Raw genomic sequence first — 25,169 nt, forward strand, 5'->3', positions numbered from 1 at the left:
TGGGCGCGCAGCGCGGCTCTTCCTCGAAGGGGGCCAATGGGCGGTGCGCGGCGGCGGGGCGGGGCGGGGCGGTGCGCGCGGCGCAGTCACATGACGGGGCGGTGCTGGCGGGGGCGGCGGCGGCGCGACCATGGTGAGGGGCAGCGGGCGGGGGCCGCGGGGTGCCGGGGAGCCCCAGCCGCGGTGGGACCGAGGGGCCCGGCGGCTGAGGGACGGGCCCGGCCTGGGCCCTGGGCAGCGCCCTGAGCGGCCGCGCTGGGCCGGCGGCGCGGCGGGCCCGGCCGGGTGCGGGGCTGCGGCGGGCGCGGAGGCCGCACGGTCCGGCCCGGGCGGGGCTGAGGTGCGGGCCGGGCCCGTGGTGGCGGCGGTAACGCTGCCCGCGGCCTGCGCCGGCTCACCGCCTCGCTGGGTTCAGCACATTTGTTCGTAGGGGCTCAGGGGAAGGTGGTGTTTTTACTGGGGAATCGCGGCCGTACGAGCGGTCAGTTTCGCTCTCTTTTGCCGTGCTGCCCCTGTGTTAAACCCGGGTGTCTGTCATTGCCGGTTCTGTGCACGTGTGCCGTGGTTGTCCGCCTTGCAGCCTGCGCTCCAGTCCGTCCTGATCCTCCAAGACTGCTGTCGTAGGCTTCCCGAGTAAACTTCCTTTCTTTTCCGGCAGAAGAGGTGGTTGTGCATTGGTGGGCGCAGCTCATTAGCGCTCTTTGCCGCAAATGTTGGTGTTTGTTAGGCAGGGGGCAGCGAGGTGAGGGTCAGCCTCTTCTCCCAGGCAGTTAGCAATAGGACATGAAGGTGTACTCTTAATATCTGCCGGGGGAGATTCAGGTTGGACATTTGGAGGAATTTATTCACAAGACGGGTGATCAGACATTGGAATGTCCCCTACCCACGGAGGTAGTGGAGTCGCACTCCTGGAGGTGTTTAGGAAAGACTGGACTCTGGATATGGCACTGGAGTACCATGGTCTGGTTGACAAGGTGCTGTTTGGCCACAGTCTGGACTCGATCTGTCCAACCTCATTTATTCTGTGAAACCTGAAATTTCCACGTGGAAATAATGCATACTAAGAAATACTTTTCAGTCCTCAATGAAAATAAGGGAACAGTGAAGTTTCCTAATAAAACACAGATACCTTTAATATGCCTTCAGTGGTATGTAATCAATAAAATTTTAAGCAGCACTTGCTGTAACCACCATGATGTGTAATTAGCCTAAGTGTGGCGTGGGAACAATGCTAACAGTATAACAGATAGTGAGGCAGAAAATAACCAAATGCTTTATAAAGAAGGGATTGCTCAGTTCTTAGGCTTTTGGAACAGACTTTCTTTTTAAAGTTATATGTATGTTGGTTTCTATATCTTTGGGGCTGGGCAAAACCTGTAGTGTTACTTGAAGGAGGAATGTTAAATACTGAATTAGGTGATGAGAAACACTAAATCTATGTAGCCACCAGTCTCTGTCCTCCACACAAATATTTTGTGGTTGTCACTAATTCAGCAATGAAACTCCTTTTCTCTGTCATTTCCATGGGAACTGGCCAGACACTTGTCTGGTCTCATGGCTTCTTTCTAAGAATAGATGTAGTCAGCTGATTCAGAAAAAATAAAGCTACAGATGTTGAACATGGGCTAATCACAGGTGTTAAACATGGGATAATTCCCTCTACCAAATTGGGCTCCCCTGTGATTTCCTGCGGCTGAGCTTGGTTTAAATCTTGAAGCTGAATGCTTAAGTACCTTTAACATGACTTGTTTTAAGAGGGCTCTGGCTGCTTTTGATCATACCGTGAATAAAAAGTCCATCTCTTTAATACTTAATAGTGTCTTGTGGCTTCCTATAGCAGTAAGTACCAGTTTCAACATGTGAAAAATGCTTTCATCTCTCTGATTTATCTCTGAGCTTCTATTCTGTGAGATGTAATAGAAGTTCTGGAGCCTACAGTGTTGCAGAGAAACGCTTCCTGTATGGTATTAAATGGTTATGTGGGGTTTTTTGTTTTTTTTTTGTTTATTTGTTTATTTTTTTTTATTTTTTTGGGTTTTTTTTGGCAATTCCCTCAATATATTTCCCAGCAGTGCACTGCGTGCACCCAGGCCTCAGCTGTAGGCTGGCAGTGTCCTGATCTGCTGCTGTAGCTCACCCACCCTCTCTCTTGGGCAGCAGTCATTTGAAATGTCTCAGCAGTGATGTGTTGGCAGGTAGTCTTAATAACATCCAACTGGGAGGGGGCAGGAAAACCTCCCTGAGTAAATGTCATTTGTTGTGGCATTCAGTACAGGCGAGTGAGCAAACAGAACGAAGTGCCATGTGGAACAGGCTCTAAGCACATCAGTTAAGTCAAGATTTGGAGATTAGATGAAAATGCACTTTAGAATGGAATGGAAGCAAAACCTTTTACTCATTAATTTTTATACTCTGCATGCAGCTTAAGGCACCTGTGTGTCAGAATTTGAGCTTTTAGGCTTGACAGGCTCCCTTGAACTCTGTTCTCTTTCAGAGAGTACTCTGTGTCATTCTTGAGTATCCAAGATACCAGATTTTTAAATGATTATTAATAGGTTATTATTTTAGGCCCTCTCTAGAGTGCAGCTCAGTGTTAAATACGGAACTAAGAGTGAATCTCATGAGAGTTAAAAAATGAGTAAATCTTACACAATAGGTGCAATGTTTGGTTTGTATGTTCAGGAGTACTTGCTGCTATGAGGATAGGCATGATCCAGAATAATGTTTGCTACTGCAGTAATACACTTTCTTAATTGTTATCTGCAGGATAATTTGTAGTAACTGTTCTGGTCAGCTATTTTCAAGCTGTTTTGGGTTTAAAAAAATGTTTTCCAAGGCAACTTAGAGTTTAGTTTACAACTTAGAGTTTCATTTACTAGCCTTAATTTAAAAAAAGCAGCTAAAGAAACAAAACCAGAAAGAAATGAAAAAAGCACTCCAAAAAAAACCTGCACCAAAAACTAGCTTTCCTCAGCAACCCCCTCCAAATTCATCTGCTGGGAGTTTGGACTTCCATAACTTGCATGTGGTAACTTATGCTAGCCCTGTGTTCAAAGCTAGCAAAAGACTTTTGTCTCTTGTGCAGAAGCTGCTGATGCAGCTGGGGGAGGCAGTTCTCTGTCCCTACTCCACTGCTCACTTGCTTCTGAGGAAAAAATGAGTAAAGCAAAACTCTTTACATAACTCCTTTTTTCCTGCAACATTTGCTGTGTATCTGGTGTGGGTATAGCTCAGACATTTCTGAAGTCTAAATAGCTGCATAATTGCTGTAAATTGCTTCTCTTGTGCTCAGGCAGGGCTTTGTACCTTATTGTACATGTAGCTGACAAGGCAGGATATTCTGTACTGCTGCTTTTGCCCAGGGTCAAAGTATCTTCCACTTCAAAAGCTGATGGTCAAGATTGTTTTTGTAGATGGCCCTAGAACTCCACAGCTGCTTTTTTTGGGAAAATGACACTTGAAAATACTATTTTATATTACGAAGTTGGTAATTTAAGTGTAAGATACATAACATAAACAGTTCTATTCAACATGGAATCTGGCAGAACTGTGTTCTGATTTCAGTGTGTGCCCTGCTGGATGTCACTAGTAGGTTTTTGCTATATGTTCTCTTTCCTTCATTTGCCTTTTGTCACAGCATCCTCAAACTTCAGGCTTGTGTTAGTACAGCATGTGTGTCTTGATGTGATCTTGCGTATCACTTGATAATAACCAGTTTATGTTTGGGAATCCTTGCAGTTCTAAAACTGAAAGTAGCTTGTCTTCTGAAGTTGGAAGAAAATGGTAAACTGATTCATATTCAGGCTTTGAAAAGTTGGAACTTGTTCACTAGTGCTGCTATTCCTACAGAAGTAAAGTTACTACAAACAACCCCTCAAGTGACACAACTGCTCCTGTTTTATGCTTTTGGCAGCAGTGTAGGTTATTTTGCTACTCGTGCCATTTGAAAAATGCTCCAGTTGTCTTTTCTTCAGACATGAAGTGTAGTGCCCTTGTCATAAAGACATCTTTGTTTAGGCTGATCACCTTCTCAGTCTTCAAATTGGCACACATACAAATTGTATTTGCATCTGTCTTAATTCTTCATATCTTGGAGAGATACTGAAGAAATAAATTATTATCTTGTGTTAATATGAAAATGCTTCTGTTGATGAATTCAGTTCTTAGTCCCAGTGTTGAATACAGTGTGGGACCTGGCTGTTCAAATTTAGAGCAGAAATGGAAGTATTCTGTCTTCTGTTAATGCAGACAGAGTTTGATATACGGCTGGCACTATAAATGAATGAAACTCCAATATGTCCCCAACTGCTGCTGAAATACAGCGGTTAGAGTTCTGTAAGAAGAGACAAATGTGTCTGCTGAGCCATGATTCTGTAACCAACATGTTTTGCACACCAAAAGTAAGGAAACCAATGCACATGGACTCAACCAGATACTTCTTGGTGTTGTAGCAAATATGTGTGCATTTCAGTAATGCTTTGGCTTGGTGTTGCTGTTAAAAAGCCTTATTTTCACAGCCCTGCTTGCAGCGTTTTATGTGGCTTTAGGCAGAACCAGGTGAATGGCAATCTGTTAATCAGCTGGGCTTGTTTTACAGCTTTTTCTCAGCCTAAACTGCTCTCCCAACATTGTCTGGCCTATGTGAACAGCTGGGGATGGAAGAGCAGAGCTGGTGGCTGTGTGAACTTAATGTCCATCAGGAAAAAGGGATGTAGGAAGTTGTGATCAGTGTTAACATTGCTGCATTGTTCCTAGCTGTGCTTTAAAAGAGATTTGATGTGGTCAGAGCATATGGCATGCAGCTCAGTAGTGATTTATTTTCTCTAAAGCACTGGTATGGATTCAGGGGACTGTAGAATGTAACCAATGTTCTGGCATAAACAAAATTCAGCAAGTCTGTTATGTGATGTTCTGATATTGATTACTGCACACTAGTCCCTGCACTGTCATTTTATATTCCTTAAAAGTCTGATCTGCCACTGAATAATTAAAGCTTAGCAATTACAGCAAACTTCTGCTGGCAGAACATACTTGTTTCACAGTTTGAGGTTGTCTAAGGGTTTGTAGCTATTGAATTGCCTGGGAAATAGGATCATCTAACCATGTTTGCTGTTTTTTCCTTATGCTTAAATCATTTTTGGAAGACCTACACACTGATTAATTATATATAGAGAGAGACCTTTGTAAGAGGTGCAGTCACTCTAATTAGCAGAATGGCTTTTTCTGTTGACTAAGTACATTTCTTAATTAGTTATTGTGCATAGTTGGACTATTACTGAGGCATATAGAGTCACATTAATGTTGGTTGGAAGGAACCTTTTTTCCCATATAACCTCCTTGAAGCAGGTTTGTGACCTGTGTTGGATCAGATCATCCTTGGTTTTAGCCAGCTGGATGACAGAGGAGCTTCAAGAGCATGATCAAGGCAAGAACAGTATTGCAGAGAACTTTGTGTTTTCTGTATGTGGAAAAGGGTAGTGGGGAGATTTCAACTGCAGAACGAGAACCCAGTTAAATATGGGAAATAACAGGGGTGTGAAATGCTCTATCACCATTAAATTTGTGTTAAATTAAAACTTCTCTGTTTTAATGACAGCCTCAGTCTTAATCTCAGTCCTCAACAGATACTTCTGGGGACTCCATGCCTGGGGCATGTGGGAGTTGGTATTGAAGATGGTTTTTAAAAACATTAGGGTGATGTAATTCATGGCCTTCCAGCTTGTTTCTGGAATGCAGTTAAAAAGAGGAGACCAGGGACCTTCTGAGCACAGTGGATGAAGGGGACAAGTATAAATAGCTCTGAGTTTACCGAAAGTGAAGGCTCAGAAAACCTGCTGTGCAAATCACTATGTGCTAGAAAAGATGTAGCTGAGACACTGCATCAGTGGTTTTGTCTCCAGAAGTATTTTAGAGGTACCATCTGAAAACAAACTGCAATGTTGAGAGAAGTGGAGATGCTCTAAAGAGGTGTTTAAAGGCTGATCCTGAACAAGAGGTGGATGGCAGTGTTTCCTTGTCAAGTCTTAGGAGGAGGGCTGTGGCTGCAGGTAGGGACAGCAGTAGCAGTTCTGATCTAAGTAAATTTGGACATCTTAGCAAATAATTTAAAGATGCTTGTAGAAACTGATCTCATTATTCTGGTAGAGAGAGGGTAGCAGCTGTAGTAGGAGAAGACCTGTTATAGCTGGATTGAGGGGAAATACAAGGATGTAAGCAATGGATTTATTTAATATTTTAAGAAAATGCAGTATGAACCTTGGAAAGTCAAAAGGTAGTGAAAGTTTCAGTTGAAGGTGTAGAGTGTGCCTCTCTGAGGGGAAGCAAGAGTCACTCTGACAGTGTGACTGGGACAAGGACACAAGAGGAGTTGTTGTTTCTCTTCAGCTTTCTGATCCAATCTGCAAGTAGCTTCTACCTTCTGGAATGCACTCACTTTGCTTATCTGAAACTAGTCCTGCTGAATGGAATGAGATGGCTCAGACAACAGCTGAGAACTTGTGAGCACAGAAATCATCTGTGCAGTTGCAGAGTGCGGGCTGGGCACTGCTTTGAAGCTTTGTGGACTCAAGTAACAACAGTGCTTCCTCTCAGCACAGTCGTGTCTCTGCGTTCTCTTGGACCTTTTCTTCCCAGCTACATGCACTGGGTTCTTGTTCTAAATGTTGGAAAGGAAGAGTTTGCTCTGCTCTGCCTCCCTGGCTTTGCTATCCAAGAAGCAGTGGTGCTCATAGGCTACCTGTAACCTCCCCTCAGGTTTTTGCAGGGCACCTGAACTTTCTCCATTACATGTCACACAATTATTTCTGACAACCCTTGAATGGTCACACTGCAGTGACACTTGCAGTATGTTCTAAACTGTGTGAGTCCAGTTTTAGTCAAGTCATAAACAGCTTTATAAAAATAATTAAATTATGATATTTTGGTTTCTTTTTTCCTTCAGCCAACAACACAGCAATCTCCTCAGGATGAACAGGAAAAACTCCTGGATGAAGCCATTCAGGCTGTGAAGGTGCAGTCGTTCCAGATGAAGAGATGCTTGGTAAGAATGTGACTTTAAAATGCAATGAAGCTTCTTGTCTGCTAGGAATGAAACAGTAAATCAATAACAATCTCTAGTCCTGTGAGGAAAATTAACCCTTTATGTATCTTTGTGCTAGAGGCTTTGCCAATAAATGAGGCAGCTCCTCATTGAGAGTAAGCATTAGGTATTCTTTGAATGTGTCTTCCTGATTTTGCTCCAGTATTTGACAAGATAAGTTAAAGATGTAAGTTTATAATTTACATGCTTGTATTTAAATAAACCTAAGATGAACTTTATGAGATTATTGTTTATGTCCACCATTCTGTTGGGTTTTTTTCATGTAGCCTTTTCTTGGTGTGACTGTCAGACTGAGAGGCTGCTGGTGAATTACCTGCTGCACAGGATCAATTTTGTAGTGATTAACTATAGATGGATGTGTGAATTCTTCTGTGACTGGAAAACACCATGGACTAGTGTTGTGCTGAGATTTTTATCTGGGAATTGTAGCCAATTCAGGCAGATTATGTAATCACACATGGCTTTCTTATGTTTGAGAAGCCTTCATTTTTATTTGGAGAAACTGCTTAAAGTTGCAATGAAAACTTAAATATTCCCATATGTTTTCATGTAGTTATCCAAGCTAACTTTGTTTGCAGCCAAATGACAGTAGCAAGAAGTGTAACACCTCTTCCAGTTTTGTGCTCAGTGGAATGCTTTGGAAATCTTTAAGTAGTTGCAGCTGCACTTTTCACTGCTATCTGTGATTAAGTGGCAGTATAAATACATTAAGTGCATCACACTAGCAGTTCTTTTTGTTCTTCCTCAAAACCCACTGCTACTGCTTATGATGGGTTGCTCAAGTCTGTGTAAGTGGTAGATTAGAGGTTTGTGGTTGTATCCTGAGATGCCAGGTGATTAAATGCACCAGAAGCTAAGTTTAGATGCAGGCTAGGAAGGGGTGGCTTTCAGTGAGGTGTTTTTTGTGGGTGAGAAGGAGAGGAAGGTGATGATGGCAGTGTGTGTTGTCTGTCTCCTAGAGGTTTCTAGGAGATCTGTGAGATCTGAGCAAAACATCAGACCAGATTTGCTTGCTGGATAGAATCTGAGTGTTGGGTGGAGATTGCTGCATAAGCAGAATGTTTTTAGATTTTTCTACCATTAGTATTATGTTTTATTACTGTAGCTCAGTCTTCAGATGCATCTTCTTATCACCTCAGGTTAAATGTTCATTTAGCATGGGTGGTGTAGTATAAGCTAGATATTAAACTACTTGAGATTTTTTTTTATACATAAAAAGTCTTGCAGTTGCCTACTGTTATTTCTAACAGCCCTTTCTCTTCCTCTGAAGGACAAGAACAAGCTTATGGATGCTCTGAAACATGCTTCCAACATGCTTGGGGAGCTACGGACTTCCATGTTATCTCCAAAGAGCTATTACGAGCTCTGTATCCTTTCAAGAGGAAGCTAATAGTTGAAATGTATTTGGAATGGGATGTTTATCTGCTTTTTTTTGGTACAATGGTATCTTGTGTCAGATATTTCTTAGCACTTTTCTCCTCAGTATTCAATATATATGTATTCATGTATGTATTGTAGGAGAATGTACACTTTGCTCACTGTGTACGTTCAGTTTTTCTCTCTGGTATAAAACTGGTCTTTTTCATATCTTCCTCTGGGAAGTTTCAGGAGTCTAGTTCTAAAATCAATATCTAAAACAACTCTTTTATTCCCAGTTTTATTTCCTTTTCTAATATGCTAAAAATTGATTAAAGGTTTGAGGTTAATTTTGCACATTTATCCCAATGATGATTAGTGTTCTAGAAGTACTGCCTGCTTGGTCATGTTTGTGTTTGGTACAGCATCTTTCTTCCTGTGTGTGAATGAGCAAATTACTATGAAAATGCATTGTAGACATTCTAACTTAAAATCCTTAACTGTGAGAAAAAGACATGGCAATTTCTGATGAGCTACACTACTTGGAAGTCTACCTGACAGATGAATTTGCCAAAGGCAGGAAGGTGGCAGACCTTTATGAGCTAGTACAGTATGCTGGAAATATTATTCCAAGACTGTAAGTGTGTATATGTTGATGTCTGGCTTTGTTTGCTTTTTCTCTTTTAAACTGGTGAATAGTTGTCCAGCTCTGGCTTTGGACGGTGATTGCCTTCTCAATCAGTTTACAATGGTCAATAGTATTTCTGCCTATTTGGAGCAGATTACTGTGAAACTTCTGAGATTAGGCCAAGAGTGCAGTTGCAGAAGGTCAGTTCTTCCTGCCAGTGTATTAATTTTTCACATGACCAAGATGAAAGCACTTCAGTCTTGGAATGAAGTTGACTTTCGGGTAAGGAGCTGGTCAGTGGAAGATAAAGTACCACACTGATCAGGGAGGTTGACTATGCATTTATTAACTGTTTCTCTTACCTGAGGATCTGGATCTTGCCTTCTGCCACACAATAGTTGCTTCATAACCTTCTGCCTTTTTAGGGAATAAGAAGTGTGAGATAAAACATAGTCAGTTTTGGGTTTTAGGTTTTGCTTGGTACTCATATTTTTCATTCCTGACTTTGTGCTAGGAAGAGGCTCTGGACACGCCAGGCTGCATCTTCATGGAATTTCTGGAGTTTGGCTGATGGTTCCCTCTGTAACTACCAGAGTTCTCTTCCTGCCTGCTTGTAGACTCTGGTTTTCCCTGATGAAACTTGTGGTGCTTTCATGGAGATCCTGTGTAGGCTTTGTACAGAGTGGGCTTTGTAGCCTACTCTGTTTCTTTGTAGAAACTACAAACTGTTTCTCTGTAGTTTCTTTGTAGAAACTGCAAAGTAGTTGCTAGAATACAGTGTGAGAGAAACTTAACTACTTCCCCATTGTAGGTTACTTACCTATATGTGTCGGAGCTGTTTTCCAGCCTAGTGGAATGCTGGAAGTATAAATGAGCTGGTCTGAGACCATTCAGAACTTCGTGAGCATTTATATATTCAGTGTATCAAGCATTGTAATGAGGTCTAGTGGCTGCTCAGACTTGCTGTGCTCTGTAGCAGAGTAAAATAGGAGTTGAAGGCTGGCTAAATATCCGAAATTGTGGGACCCAGGTGATAATTTTATTGCTTTTTTGTGCTTTCATAATGCTGCCATGATGGACAAAAGGAATTATTGCCTTTAAGTGTGATGTTGTTACTGTATGATTTATTGTTTGACTTTGTGCCTTTTGCAGGTATCTGCTGATAACAGTAGGTGTTGTCTATGTCAAGTCATTTCCACAGTCCAGGAAAGATATTTTGAAAGACCTGGTGGAGATGTGCCGTGGAGTGCAGCATCCTCTTAGAGGCCTCTTTCTTAGAAACTATCTCCTGCAGTGTACCAGGAATATCTTACCAGATGAAGGCGAGCAAGCAGAGTAAGGAGGATGGGCTAACTTGATAAAATCACTGTTAATAGAGGTTACTTAAATTTTCTATATGACTTCAGATTTGAGAGAAACAGATATGCTAGAAACAGGTCCCTTAAGAATTCCCTTCTAGCACTAAAGTTCCTCACAAGTGAGGATATGAAAGTTTCTTTTGAAATCAGAAATCCCACCACATATTTCCCCACCCTTTAACCTTCTTAAAACTTACATGTTCACCAGTGACTTGGAAGGATGAATACCTCTGACAAGCTTTTCTGTTCTTGACCTCTTATCAATTGCAGTGAAGAAACCACTGGAGACATCAGTGACTCAATGGATTTTGTGCTGCTGAACTTTGCTGAGATGAACAAACTCTGGGTGCGAATGCAGCACCAAGGCCACAGTCGGGACAGAGAGAAAAGGGAGCGTGAGAGGCAGGAGCTGAGGATCCTTGTGGGAACAAACCTGGTTCGCCTCAGTCAGCTGGAAGGGGTTAATGTGGAGCGATACAAGCAGGTGGGATGGCTGTCCACCCTTTCTGACTTCTGCCAATGTTTTCCAAACTAAACTAGTTTGGACTTCCAGATGAGCAGCTGGAAGTGTTACAGTTTTGCTGTAAGTTCAGTAATCCCAGTGCTTCTCAAACTCTTCACCGGAGGAAAAGTTTTGAATACTCATGAAGGTATACAGTGTGTTCTCAGGCCAAGGACATGATTCACACATTCTCCTGTAAGTCTGTAACAGTGACAAGAAATTATAAAACTTTACTTCCCAATTCCTATTTTCCTTGCAGAATAGTGGGTTGGTCTAAGGGATATGTGCACATCCAGTGTTCTGGGATAGTCTTCACAAGTTGTGAGGCTGTGCTTCCCAAAGCATTCAAGAGACCTGTTACTGTGTGAAATGACAGTGAAGGGAATGTATTATTTAGAAGTCTGTCCCTGGTAAGTTCTACCATACAGCTGCTGAAAACAGCTTTGAATGGTGCTGCTGAGACCCTGGGTATGTGCCAGCAAAGTCAGTAGCACTGACTTATGAAATCAAAGCTTGCATAATGTATGAAAGGGACAGACTTCTGAGATGGATAGATTTTTTTTTTTTTTTTTCTCTGAAGGATGGAACTGCAGAAAAATGTGACTTCTTATCAGAAAGCTTTTATGTAGAGACTCGGCTGAGAACTGCTAGAAACTCTGCTCTGCTTGGATTAAATGCATGTGTGAATATAAACTTAGAAGGTAATTGTAAAATCACTGCAATGCCTTTTCCCTCTTATTCCAGATTGTTCTGCCTGGAATACTGGAGCAAGTTGTGAACTGTAGAGATGCTTTAGCTCAGGAGTACCTCATGGAGTGCATCATACAGGTGAGTTGCTTTAGTTCAGATGCAGTGGTGGGACACAGGGACACTTCTATACACTTAGTCAGATTCAGGCGGCTTTCACATCATCCTCATGGACTGGAGAACTTCATCCCTGGGATCTGTACACAGTGGCTTGTCCTTTATTTTTCACCAGATGGGCAGAGTGGAAATGGATCCATTTTGTGCTCCTTCTGTTGCAGTAGCTTAAAAGCATCTGAGCAGCAATGCCTGTGTCATGAGTTGTAATAGAGAGGTGGGCCCTGGAGTTACCCGTTTGTCTTGTATCTCTTGCTTCATATCTTTACCCAGTCAAGGTCAGCTTCATAGGCCAGAGTGTATTTACTGTATGGCTATCTGCTTTAGAATTATTCTGTTGCATTTATCTTCTGTGTAACAATGGGCAAATTCAGTTTATAACTTGATGACTATTGATCTAAAACTTCAGGTTTTCCCAGATGAATTTCACCTCCAAACCCTGAACCCATTTCTCAGAGCCTGTGCTGAGCTGCACCAAAATGTGAATGTGAAAAATATAATTATTGCTTTAATTGACAGGTGAGTGACCAAGGGGGTGGAACTTGACTCAAAATTAAGTTTGTGTTGTGCACAAGCAGATGATAATTCTTCTATATTTAATTTCTGATACCACTTCACTGTTTCCATGTGTTTGTATCAGCTGTAATTAAAGCTCTGAAGAATATTATTTCTGTAGCTTCTGTTCTCTGGATTCTGCTTTTACAGCTTCCAATGAAACCTGCTTCATGGACTGATTAAAACTTGTAAACAGATTAATCCAGGAAATAGCCTATTTAATACTGAGCAGTTTCATGCTTCAGAACTGAAGTGACAGCAGTGCCCTGCTTTGACATCCATATCATTCATAGTTACCTCTTGAGAACTTGAAGATCCTAATGGTTAAATCACCTGTCAGGGATACTTTACCTTGCAGTGTCAGAGATCAGAGAACATAACAATGCTTCTTCAGAACAGAGCTAGTAGGAAATGGAATTGCCTTCTTAATTCTTAACTTGCCACTAGCATCTTGACTGTTCTCCCAAAAACATGTTTTTCCTGTGGAGGTACTACTTAAAACTGCTTGCACTGAGTTCAAATTTGGGGGAGAAATATAATCATTTACATTGGAAAAGACCTTTAAGGTCAAACTGAAGTTTTAATTTGTATCCTGGAAGGAAACACAGATTTTCAGTGAGCACCTGCACTTTCTTACTGCAGAAAGGAAGTGTACCTGCATGGCTTCTCTCAGGCCCTAGAAAAGCCTTGTCCTTTGCATTTGCATCCACACATGTACCTTCATACATCTGGTCCATGTACCAATATACGGACTTCAGTTACCACAGGGATCTTTGGTCCCTCTGGCACTCAGCATTGGGTAGGATTATTGTATCCTCTCTAATGTCTGGGGAGGACTTAGGTGTATTGGGCATGACTGGTATAGCTTAGAATCTTGAATTTTTTAATTACCAAGTCTGTAGTTCATTTTCTCCAGGTTATGGCAGATTTAGATGTTCAAGACTTTGGTTTTATTGGAGTATCTTTCAGTGTTTGTGCATTTGTCAGACACTTTGCTACCCTCAGAGATGTTCACAGGAATTCATTGGTTTTCCACACTTTGATGCTGTAGCTCAGATTTTTCATCATTTTATTAGCTTTAAAAAAAAACCCAAAAATGTAGACCCCAAACATCACAAAACCCCCAAATCCCAAGAAATGTTGCCTGTAACTGATTTTTGAGACTATCGTGATTGCTTTTAAGAGGTCATGGGATATTTTGCTAGGCTCTTACACTGGAGTGTGACAGTATCATTCTTATGAGAAGGCATTTCTTGTGCAGCTTTTGCTGTCATGTTAAACTTTGGTATCACCTCCACAGTTAGTTTTTTGTGTTCTTACTGTTACAAATAACCAGTACATGACTGGCCAGCAGTGACCCTCTGTCCTCCCAGCCTTACCACTGCTGGGGTTTGTTGGGCCACTGAAGACTTGCAGAACTCTCTCTTTGGGCTGTAGGACAAGGGCAGAAAGGTGGCAGCTGATGGTTATCTTTATAGTTTGGCAGCTTGAGATTTTGACTGTAATGTGACTGCCAGTGTTGGAGCATATGAGTGGATCTGTCCTTGGAGTCCATGTGTGTAGGGAGGATGTTGCTTTTGTGTTTGTGTTGGAGCTGGTAGCAGCAATGGCCAGGAGCTTCAGTATCATGTAAAGATGTGAAGCTGCCCTGTATAGGTTGTGCCTCTCAGCATTTCTCATCTTTGTTTCAGCTGGCATTTGGTAATTGGATCTGAACATCAGTGACTGCTGAAGAAGCTTGTGAAAATTTTATCCTTATTCCTGTGGGGTTTTCCTGCTGAAGGAATCTCTGCAAATAGTCTTGCTGCTTTGGGATCTTTGTTGCCTTACTAAACCATTCATGACTTTTAATTATGCTGCCATCTACCTGCAGCTTGTTCATACCTTGAAGCATTGCTGGCTTTACATCGAGCTGTTGCCAAGGAAAGGTGCCTTGTGCCTCTAAGAAAAGGCAGTGATTGTTCCTGGATTTAGAAAGTCTGCTTCTTAGCACCCTAATCAAATATAAGAATAGTTCAATGTCTTATTTTTCCTGGCAGTGAAGTTTTTTTGCCTCCCAGGCTTTTCTTATGTGTCCCTTTATTTCAGATCCAGAGTTCATTCAGAATCAAAATTGAGAAACCTGTAGAAAGAATTAAAAAACTTTAATGCAACACCTTGTCATAAATATTTTTGTAGTTCTTTCTCTAATTCAGAGTAGAATTCTATCCTGTATCTCATTTTTGCAGAAATGGTGGTTGGCATGACCTTCTCCTCTTATGCATAAAAATACCTCTCACCATCTCCTGCATGCTTGCTGGATGACAATTTCTTTCTTCCACCACCTCTCCCCACCAAAAAGAAAAAAAAAAAAATACTCTTCACTTCTCCGTTCTTAAGTTCACTTTGTATTTTGTTCTCTGCAAATAGTGTAAGTTCCAAACATATTGGTTGGTCTTTAGCAACAAAGAATATTTAAGTCAGCATGTTCCTTCTGTGTGGGTTTTTTTTTTTTTTCTTCTGGAGGCTGTTTTGTGGAGGATGCAGTTGGGTGTCTAATTTCAGTAATATCACTGAATGAATAAATGCAGGATATTTGCTCTTCCATCAGCCTACTCTATACTTCTTAATCTGCTGGAAAGAACAGAGCACTTGCTTCTAGATGAAGAATATCAATTATGAAATGTCCTTCCTGTTCCTTCTTCACCTTGCCTTTTCTGTCAGCACTCTTTTCCAGGACTGATAGTTACCAGGTTCAGTTGCTCAAAAGGCTTCTAACTTCCATTAATTCCCTTTTTGCTTGTAATAGAGCTTCCAAATATACCTAAAGGACTTGCTTTTTCTGCCAGTCCCTCTTTCTGCTCTGTGTTTGAGGAGTGGAAAAGCTATCCTGACCAAGCTGCTTTCCTTGCTCTGTCACCAGGTTAGCTTTATTTGCACATCGTGAAGATGGACCTGGTATCCCAGCAGATATCAAACTGTTTGATATCTTTTCACAGCAGGTTGCTACTGTTATACAGGTATGTTGGGTATCCCTGCATGCAGTTTTGGGGGTGTTTTTTTGCAAAGGTCTGTGCTTTAGTATCAACTTCGTGCTGTCTTAAATTTCAGTCTCGGCAGGATATGCCCTCAGAGGATGTGGTGTCTTTGCAAGTTTCTCTCATTAACCTGGCTATGAAATGCTACCCAGACCGTGTGGACTATGTTGACAAGGTGTTGGAGACTACTGTGGAAATATTCAACAAACTTAATCTGGAACAGTAAGTGTCTCTTGCATTTTCTATGGCATGGCAATTAATACCCTAAAATCAGGCCTTCTGCATTTCGCCACGTTTGGTGAGATAGCAGAGCCATGCTCTGGATGTGTAAGGTCACTGCTTTTGGACCGAGCTGCAGCAGCCCTGATAAGCTCCTGACTAACCAGGACCTGCTCCCCTGTCCATAAATTGTGCTGTACAGCCACACAATGTGTGTGCATTTTGTAATCATCCCTTACAGCACTCTAGAGTTCTGCTTTTGCTGTGTATGCAGCTCTCTGCTTCTGCTGGCAGCAACTTAAAACATTCATTTGTTAACTTAAAACATGCATTTGTTATTGTATGTTCCAAAGAGCAAGATCTCACTTATTTTGATACTTGCTTCCTTTCTCCCTTGCACCAAGTTGCTTGGTGGTTGTTGTATACCTCAGAATTGATACTCTGAAGCAGACTTTAAACCTGTCTACATGTGTGAACCATTGCTTAATTCTGGTTTTTTGCATGTATTTTCTTTTAGTATTGCAACAAGCAGTGCTGTTTCAAAGGAGCTGACTAGACTTTTGAAAATCCCAGTTGACACTTACAACAATATCCTGACAGTTCTGAAACTAAAGCATTTTCACCCACTCTTTGAATACTTTGATTACGAGTCCAGGAAGAGCATGAGTTGTTACGTGCTTAGCAATGTATTGGATTATAACACAGAAATTGTGTCCCAAGAACAGGTATGATACAAATTAACTTGAAATTCTAGGTATTTAAATGACTGTTCAAAGACCTGAAAGCACACTTAGTGACTTCATGCCGGGCATGCTTTGTTTCCTAGTCTGCATGCCCCTGCCTCCTCTGGCACAGGCTTTATCCCGCTTGGTCATTCTTCCTCCCATGTTCTTAAATGTCTTTGAACATCTTACCTGACCTTATCCTAGAGACTACTTCTGATTTACCACACCTCAGCCTAGACAGTAATCTGTTAGGTGTGAGCAATGACCCTGAATCTCCTTCAGACTGGGTCTACTGTCTAAAGAAGGCTGCATAGCCTTTGGAATCTGCATTTCCTCTGCACTGCTGTGCTACCCTGTCGTTCTTGTGCTGGGAGGGACCCTTCTTCAGGGTATAAGGCACATAAGTCTGAATCATCACCACTATGAGTGGCTGTAAAGATGTTCCAAATTGCTGACAATTTATGTTTCTGGAACTACTGTAGTTTAAACAGAACTTCTATTACCTTTAACAGGTTGATGCTATCATGAATTTGGTATCCACACTGATCCAGGATCAACCAGATCAACCTGCCGAAGATCCTGACCCTGAGGACTTTGCTGATGAGCAAAGTCTTGTGGGAAGATTTATTCATCTGCTGCGTTCTGATGACCCTGACCAACAGTACCTGGTTGGTGACTGGTGCCTCTCAATGTCTGTGCTCTCTGAACTGTCACAGTTCTTGCAGTATTGATTGTACAAGACTTGAGTGAAGCTGGGAGCTGGGACATCACTGCTCTGGCACTACAATAGAGAACATTATGTATGACACCTTTAGTGGCAGGATGATGGGTTGTTTATTCAGAAAAAGATGAAGACTTAATTAAGCATTGGTTGATTTAAAATTTTCATCCCATGAAGTGACAACTATCTGTATTAATTTGTAGAACTCTTAATGTTCTGACAACTTCATATAACCATCTATGGAAAGCACAGCAAGTGCTATTTGGAGTACTGTGCTGTTTGTGTATTTTTATACCAAGAGAATGCAAAAAAACTCAGAAAATACAGCTTAGTGTGTTGGGCCCTAGAGATTTTAATTTCTGTAAAAATGGGGTCTTCATACAGCTTGTAGTGTCCTGCTGCTTGGTTCCAAATGCTTTTCCTCTCTGCTTGGTCCATCTGTAACAGTAAATTTCACACATCCTTGAAACTTTTGCATTATGGTACTTGTAATGGTTTAAGTTGATCTATGGCAGCTTAATGTAGTTCTCTATTGGTAATCTGCTGTTTCTGGCTTTAGGGAGGTCACTTAAACTTCAAATAAACTATCTTGATGTGTGTGATAGAGTAGAGGGCCAGAGATACTCTGTCTGTGCCAGATCCACTGGAGAGGCTGGCAGAAGCTGTGCTGAAGTTGGATGCTGCTGCAGATGGCACAGTTGGCTCGTGTCAGAGTCAGGCCTGCTTGGGGACTACTGTGACATTACATTGTGCTTGAAATAAAATTGACTGACTCTGTCCTGAAGTTGCAGCAAGATCACACTGTATAAACAGTGAAAATAGAGCAACAGAATAAAGTGCAAGTTATGCATAACACAACTAGCATTGATCTAGCTTGGCTTTAAGTTCTGGTATAAAAACTTCTTACTTAAAGTGTAATGAAACTTGTGTAATGGGGAGAAGCATAGCTTTACAGGAAATGGAGACAGTTGTGTTTCAGGACCTTATTGCTGGAGTAAAGCAGAAAGTGTGGTTTTGGGGTTTTTTTTTCCTTATAGAGAGCAAAGCTTCCGTCAAAGGAATGCTGGTACCAAGGAAATTGATATTTCTACTCCAAAAGAATTTAAATAGTGAGAGATGTTGAAGCTATTTCTGCAAAGATTGAGTTTCAGTCTGTCTTTCTCATCGAGCACTGCTGTGCTTTAATCACATTGACCACCTTTAAATGCCATCAAAGGACTTGTCACGTTATCTTTTGTGTATAATTCTATGAGCTACTTAATACCTTTTAGTAATAATGCATAATAGCTCCCTCAGCATCACAAATGCTTGCATCAAATTTTTCTACAATACAGCAGCAGTAGGAAAAAATTCCAAGGCTATAGGATTTTCACAGTATCTCACTTTAAATTATGCATTCTGTATGGAAGAGATATGAAATGCAAATTCAAACAGCCTAGTCCAAGTGTATTAGCCAGAGTGGCTAACCATTGTGTAATGGGTGATTACAGACTTCTGTATATTCAGGTTATTTGCATGAATTCTACATCAAATTGGAAAATATGCTTAGGGTGGGGCACTGAGCTTCCCTTGAGTGCTTGTTTCTGTGGAGGATTCTCTGAGCTCACAGTGCTTCTGTTCTAGATCCTCAACACTGCCCGGAAGCACTTTGGGGCAGGGGGGAACCAGCGCATTCGTTTCACGCTGCCACCCTTGGTTTTTGCTGCCTACCAGCTCGCTTTTCGCTACAAAGAGAACTCCAAAGTGGTAAGTTCACCTCTAGCTTGCTCTTGTATGCTTGCTTAGCTTTATTTTCTTGAAAATGCATTTTGTCTGGCTAGATGAGTATGCTCAGACTTGATACAGAAGGCTTGTTTTGTTTGGGTTTTTTCTCAAGGCAGATTTTTTCTGGAGGTTTGAATGCTTTTTAATTTAATGAAGATATTTATCAAGTCATAATAAATTACTTTAGTACTTCAGAAGTGATGAAGCAGAAATTGGCCAATTTTGTTTATTCATTAAGATGACTGATTATGTACCTTTACTGGAGACCAGAACTAATGGCATGAAACTGATTCAAATCTGGATATTGAAATTCATCAATTTCTAAATTGTAGCTACATTATTGTAATTTTTCTAAACCTACAAAAAGGCACTTGCTTTAACTTACACAAGTAGTAAAAGTGTATATTAAAATAATGACTGATCCATTTTGGCTCTTAAATACTTTGATTGAGATAGTTACCTTAAATATGTATTTCCTTTATTGTGGGTGTTATATTGTGGGGAAATGAGTTTCAATGTTTGTTAAAATACTCTTCAAAATGAAGGTTTTAAAATCTTCTTCAGCTTCTTATTGCTCCAGACTGAACAGAATTTTTCTCCTCTTGCCTAACTAGACTTTTGCTCAGCTATGTGCTAAGCATAGCTGTCCTAGCTGCAGTTCAGTGTAGGCTTCTGAGGAAGGCTCCTATGAGCTGATAGGAAAAATGGGCATGAAATTTTTGTAAATTAAAGAAATATTTTGTGCAGACCCACTGAAGCCAACACTACTGCTGGGGCAGTAGAGTGACTGGAGTGGCATCAGATGGCAAGAGACCAGAGCAGATCTTAGTTCAATTTAGAGTCCCTTTTCCTTGTAGCGCGATGCTCTTATTCAAGCCTTTACTTGTTTTTCTTTTCTAGGATGACAAATGGGAAAAGAAGTGCCAGAAGATCTTTTCCTTTGCTCATCAGACCATCAGTGCTCTGATCAAAGCAGAGCTGGCAGAGCTGCCTCTCCGACTCTTCCTGCAGGGAGCACTGGCTGCAGGAGAAATTGGCTTTGAGAATCATGAAACTGTGGCCTATGAGTTCATGTCTCAGGTGAGTGTTCAACTATTAGGGCTGGTGTCCTGTGCTGCCTTTAATTTAATTTGGGTAGGTTTGCTGATCACTGAACCATTCCATCCGGTGTGATTAGAACACCTGAAATGATGGACAGCCAGTGTTACTAGGTAGAAACTCCTCATTTCATTCTTGCTTCCCAGGCTGCTGTGGAATTAAGCTCCATTGCTACTGATTTGAATACTCAGTCTGACAACAGTGGTATGTTGCAATGCTGCCTCCTGCTCGTGTAGTTGGTTCACTGGAGGAGTGTAGTTTTCTCAGCATAAAATGCTCCTTCACTGCTTCTTTCCAGCTCCTGATATCCAGCTGGTATTGCCCTGACCACAAGCACTCTGGAAGTTTTCTAAAATCTACAGTGCTCACAACTGCTATGCTGGGCTTTGCCAGTTAAAATCCTTGTATTGGACCCTATTATAAACTACTCTGAAAATCTATTTGAACTTGTGACTTGGTCTTCTTAAGCCTTACTTGTTGGAAAAACCTTCCCCTCCTGCCCATCACATAAAGAATCAATGTGTTCCATGTTATCCATATTGTAGCTTTGTCTTAATCTTTCCTCTAATACTGCTACTAAATGCATGTTTTTAAACAGAGTTGCTGATAAGCTCGGTTTGCTCACTGTTTGTTATCAGTTGCTGTTGTAGCACAGTTCTGACAATGAGAGCAGCATGGTAATTTTGTACTTTCCATTAGAGATACAGTCAAGATTTGTCTGTCCTCTGAAGGTTCTTCATCCATGCAGCAGTGCAAGTGCTTTTCTTACCTGCTGTCATCGCTGACCTGCCATCAACCTCTGCTCTGCTGTTTTGTGTGTTTCAAAGAACCAAATCTTCTTCAAGGACTATTTCTGCTGCTGAAGTTCTGTGTTTGAATAGGTGCTTGAAATGAGGAAAAACTCAATCTTCAGATTATATCTGGGATCACACTTGTTTGCTATGACCACTTGAATACTATTTCTTGTAAGACTTTTTTCTGGTCTGTGGATTTACTTGATTTTTACACTCTACATGAAAGATTTTTTTTCTGCCTGAAGCTTTTAACAAATGGAAAACTGGACAGTTTCTTGCTGTGTCAGTTGCAGGTGTGATTTTTTTTTTGTTGTTTCCTGATGTGTTCTGATTGAGTCTTGCTTTCTCCCTTCTCTCTAGGCCTTCTCTCTATATGAAGATGAAATCAGTGACTCAAAAGCACAGCTGGCTGCAATCACCTTGATAATTGGGACATTTGAGAGGATGAAGTGCTTCAGTGAGGAGAACCATGAGCCTTTGAGGACACAGTGTGCACTGGCAGCCTCCAAACTCCTGAAGAAGCCAGACCAGTGCCGAGCTGTGAGCACTTGTGCCCATCTGTTCTGGTCTGGCCGAAACACTGACAAGAACGGAGAGGAGGTAAGAACAGAGTGACAGCAGTGGGACACAACCTGCCTCAGTAACACTTCTGCATTCCTTCTGTAGACACTTCTAAAGTAGATACATGGGTGAAGTAGGTTTGGTTGGAATTTATTCTAAAACATGAAACTTCTAAAACTCACTGCAGTGTAAACTGCATAAATAAAAAAAAAAATGGAGAAGACTAATTTAAGGGTGGAAGCACTAGGCAAACTTTTGAGTGTCAGCTAGTTAAAAGCTAGTTGACTGGGCTCCACTTTTCTTGTTTGCACTAGCTCAGTTTGCATGTGAACTACCTCCAAATTTAAGGTAAAAGTTACTGAAATAAAGGTAAAAAATTCCTCTGTGTTCTTCAGGACTTGTCACATAAGCTGTTGTCATTTTAAAGAGCAGTGTTTGAAATGTATTTTTCAAAGTATGCATCATGGTACATGTTACAAAATTGAGATAATTGATCTCATTATTGAAGGCTTTCAACAACTGTTCATGTTACTCTGTGATTTAACAAAATCTAATGTTGGGGGCAGTCAGACAGGGTGGGCACTTGGTGAGCAAGTGGCAGCTTGCTCTTTGCAGTTTGTGTTTCTGTGGCAGATCCCCAGGGAATGTTCTGTGCACCAAGGGAAGAGATACTGGAGATCCCTAAGGTTCTTTTACTTCTTGTAACTTTGGTGTTTTTCCTTCTAGCTTCATGGAGGAAAAAGAGTAATGGAATGCCTAAAGAAGGCTCTGAAGATAGCTAATCAGTGCATGGACCCTTCTCTGCAAGTCCAGCTTTTCATAGAAATTCTGAATAGATATATCTATTTTTATGAAAAGGAAAATGAGGCGGTGAGTGGAAATATATTCTTTGTTGCATCTTTTTTAAAGAGCATTTCTTTAAGCTCTCCACACTTATACCACAAATTCTCTTCAGTTTGCCTTGTAGTCTCATGAGAGGCACAAGTTCTTCTGATAAGAGAGGAGTCAGTTCTTGATGTGCTGGTCATACTATTGGATTAAACTTTGTTCTTCTCAAATTGTGGGGGAAATGTTTGCAGTTTAGTTACAAATTTAAATATTGTGAGACTTGTATACCTGAAATATTTTAGGCTAAAACTTACTGGAACTTAGATGAAAATGTAGTAAGATTCTAGTTTTAGAGGTACCTAACTTCATGTATACGTAAGAGAAAATTCTTTACTGGTGTTCATGGTCACTGCTGACTCTGCCAGGTTGGTGTAAACTTTAATTTCACAGAATAGATATGACACCATACGTACTCAGCATAAATTGTGTGTGTATATAATCTGAGCTAGTTACCTGATCCATTTTCTGTTAGCAGATAAAGAAGAGTTATGCAGTTTGAAAAACCTGCTTGGTCAAGTAGAGATCAGTGTCTCCTCTGATGTCATTGACTGAGAGCAGACATTAAAGAATACCCTGTAGTTCTAAGAGAATTCCTAAAGAAATTTGAGGGATTTGCTGACTTTCCAATAACTGAACTGCCTTCTTAGTATAGGAATGCTCTAGTATAGGAGATGCTGTATCTGATAGAAATAAAAATAAAGCTTTGAATTTCAAAGCACTTGGCAGATGTAAAAATGCTTTCTGGATACTCTGGTGGCCTGCAATGCATTTTGTGTAGGGCCCAACTTCAGCCTGTAGGCAGTCATGCCTTGTTCTCTAAGAATACCTTTAAATCTGATATTGCCATCCTGACTGACTTCTATAAGAAACAGTTACCTCACGGTGCATATACAATCTGATTGTGTGTGTCAGATGTGTTTGAAGCTTTTTCAATTTGTATTGAATACCCTGAAGAGAAATGCTGTTGAAATAGTTACAAATATCAGGCTAATGAAAGTTTTTCACATTTGTTGAGATAGGGGAATTTCCAGAGAACTCTGAAACTGGAAAGGTCCTGTGAGGAACCAGAGAACTCTGGCAGTCCCCAACAGTTTGTCTCCATACAGTCTTATCAGCATTTTGAAGGACTGTCCAAATACAGATAGCTTAAAAACAAGTCTGTTAAATCTAATGTCTGTGTGCTTGTACACAGGTGGTGTTGATGACTTGTTTTATGTTCTTCAGGTGACAATTCAGGTTTTGAATCAGCTTATACAGAAGATCAGAGAAGATCTCCCAAACCTTGAATCTACTGAAGAAACAGAACAAATTAACAAACACTTTCACAACACACTGGAGCACTTGCGTCTGAGGAGGGAATCACCAGAGTCTGAGGGGCCAATTTATGAAGGTCTTGTTCTTTAGAAAGACACTCACTGTACCTGTTTTCATTTACATACCATATTTTTTTTTTTTAAGATAGGTTCCTAGGTTGTGCCTTTCAGAAATGTCAAGTTAACATTCATGTGTTCAGTCTGGCACTTCAAACATTTGTGTTGAGTACTCTAACAAACTTGGAAGGTTGGACCAGCAACTACAGGTTTCATCAGTTAGCATGGCTGAAATTTTCTTTGAAATCCATGTGACACGGTAGGCTCTTCAGTTCTGATTTCTCTTCTGTCTGTTCACTGTTGCTTCTCTAGCACTAGAGCTCTAAACTGGCAGTGACTGTCAGCTGAAACTGTCTGATCCTTACAGAGCATCAGATTTTTGGGATTATTGTATGTCAAATTCTGCTTGTGCTTTTCTTTTAATGCGAGTTAAGACTAAGTGTAATATTTTTCCCTAAAACTAGAATATATTAATGCATGTTTGGAGAGTTTTAAAGTACCATGTTCAAAAACAGAAGTTATATTTTGCATATTAAGGCTCTGTGACATTCAGTGAGGGCCAGTACTGTGCACAGGGCATATTTATCAAGATAATTTTGTTCCAAATAGTATAAAAAATAGAGAAATTGCAATCTATATAGATATGTATAACCTTCATTACTGTAAATTTAGGGGAAAATGCATTACACGAGTTTATTCAGTATCATGATTTTGCACCAGTGAAACAATAAAGTTGCTATTAACACCTGTTGTTTCATGTCTCTTCAGAGCCCACTGTTGAACCCAAAGCTAATGCTGAACCTTCTGATAAAGCAAAAGAACTTTTGTTTTGTAGGGACAGAAAAATCAAAGCCTAGTTACCCTGGATGAGCTGGGTGGCTGCTGGCATTTCTAATGTAGGAGTTTGTGATACAGACCTAGTATTTCCCCACATGGTGCTGAGATGATGTGTGCTCATTTCAGAATGCTTTTATGGCATACCTGGAGTGAGGAAGAATCCTACAGGATTCTGTGCCAGAGAGTTGAGTGGCAGCTGAATGACAGTGCTGTAGGAAACTGAGCAGTAGAGCATGGCCACTGGCATCTGCTGCAGAGCTGGTCCAGTCCATGGGTTAATACCAGTTGCTGGAAGTTTTGACCTGTCTGGTTTGCTTTTACTGAATGTGGTGTTCTAAAGGTAACTGATGGAATTGCATTGAGTGACCACTGTTTTCTGAAAATGTTTCCTGGGTTGATTGGATAGTAAATGAGACTTCAGTGGGATTGTTCAGTAATTTAGTGCTCCCTGTTTTCTGAAAAAGGCAAATGCAATCCTAGGAAAAAATTGCAGAGTAAACAACAATTAGATCATTAATGTACTGATGAATAAGTCTGGCTTTGAAGGGAGGAATTAAGGGGGAGATAATTTAAAGGCTTTACTTCCCTAGGTTGATAATTGATGCTAATTTTAAAACCTTCATGTTTCTCTGTATCTGTTGGAACTGTTCCTCATAGGAGAACTGTTAAGCTGTTTTGTTATAGCACATCCATAGCAGAATGTGGTGATGATGTTCATGTGGATATGTTCATAGTGTAGGGATATGCCCTCCTAGTTTACAGTATTTGCTAACCATGTTTGTTTAGTCCTCAGTGTCTGTCCTTGTAACTTAGGAA

At 40.9% G+C, this 25,169-nt stretch overlaps 1 protein-coding gene across 1 annotated transcript; it reads left to right on the forward strand.

Moving 5' to 3' along the window:
• The first annotated feature begins 76 nt into the window (after positions 1–76).
• VPS35 (VPS35 retromer complex component) lies at positions 77–24,263 on the forward strand. Its single transcript, XM_015640087.2, has 17 exons — positions 77–133; positions 6,941–7,039; positions 8,370–8,466; positions 8,969–9,092; positions 10,236–10,418; positions 10,712–10,925; positions 11,688–11,771; positions 12,214–12,323; positions 15,262–15,358; positions 15,450–15,598; positions 16,113–16,320; positions 16,833–16,988; positions 18,665–18,787; positions 19,706–19,885; positions 21,058–21,297; positions 21,985–22,128; positions 23,371–24,263. The coding sequence occupies exons 1-17, from the start codon at positions 131–133 to the stop codon at positions 23,548–23,550; spliced, it is 2,391 nt and encodes a 796-aa protein (XP_015495573.1). The 5' UTR covers positions 77–130; the 3' UTR covers positions 23,551–24,263.
• Positions 24,264–25,169: the final 906 nt, after the last annotated feature.

This window comes from Parus major, chromosome 11 (assembly GCF_001522545.3).
Source record: "Parus major isolate Abel chromosome 11, Parus_major1.1, whole genome shotgun sequence".
Taxonomy (NCBI): domain Eukaryota; kingdom Metazoa; phylum Chordata; class Aves; order Passeriformes; family Paridae; genus Parus; species Parus major.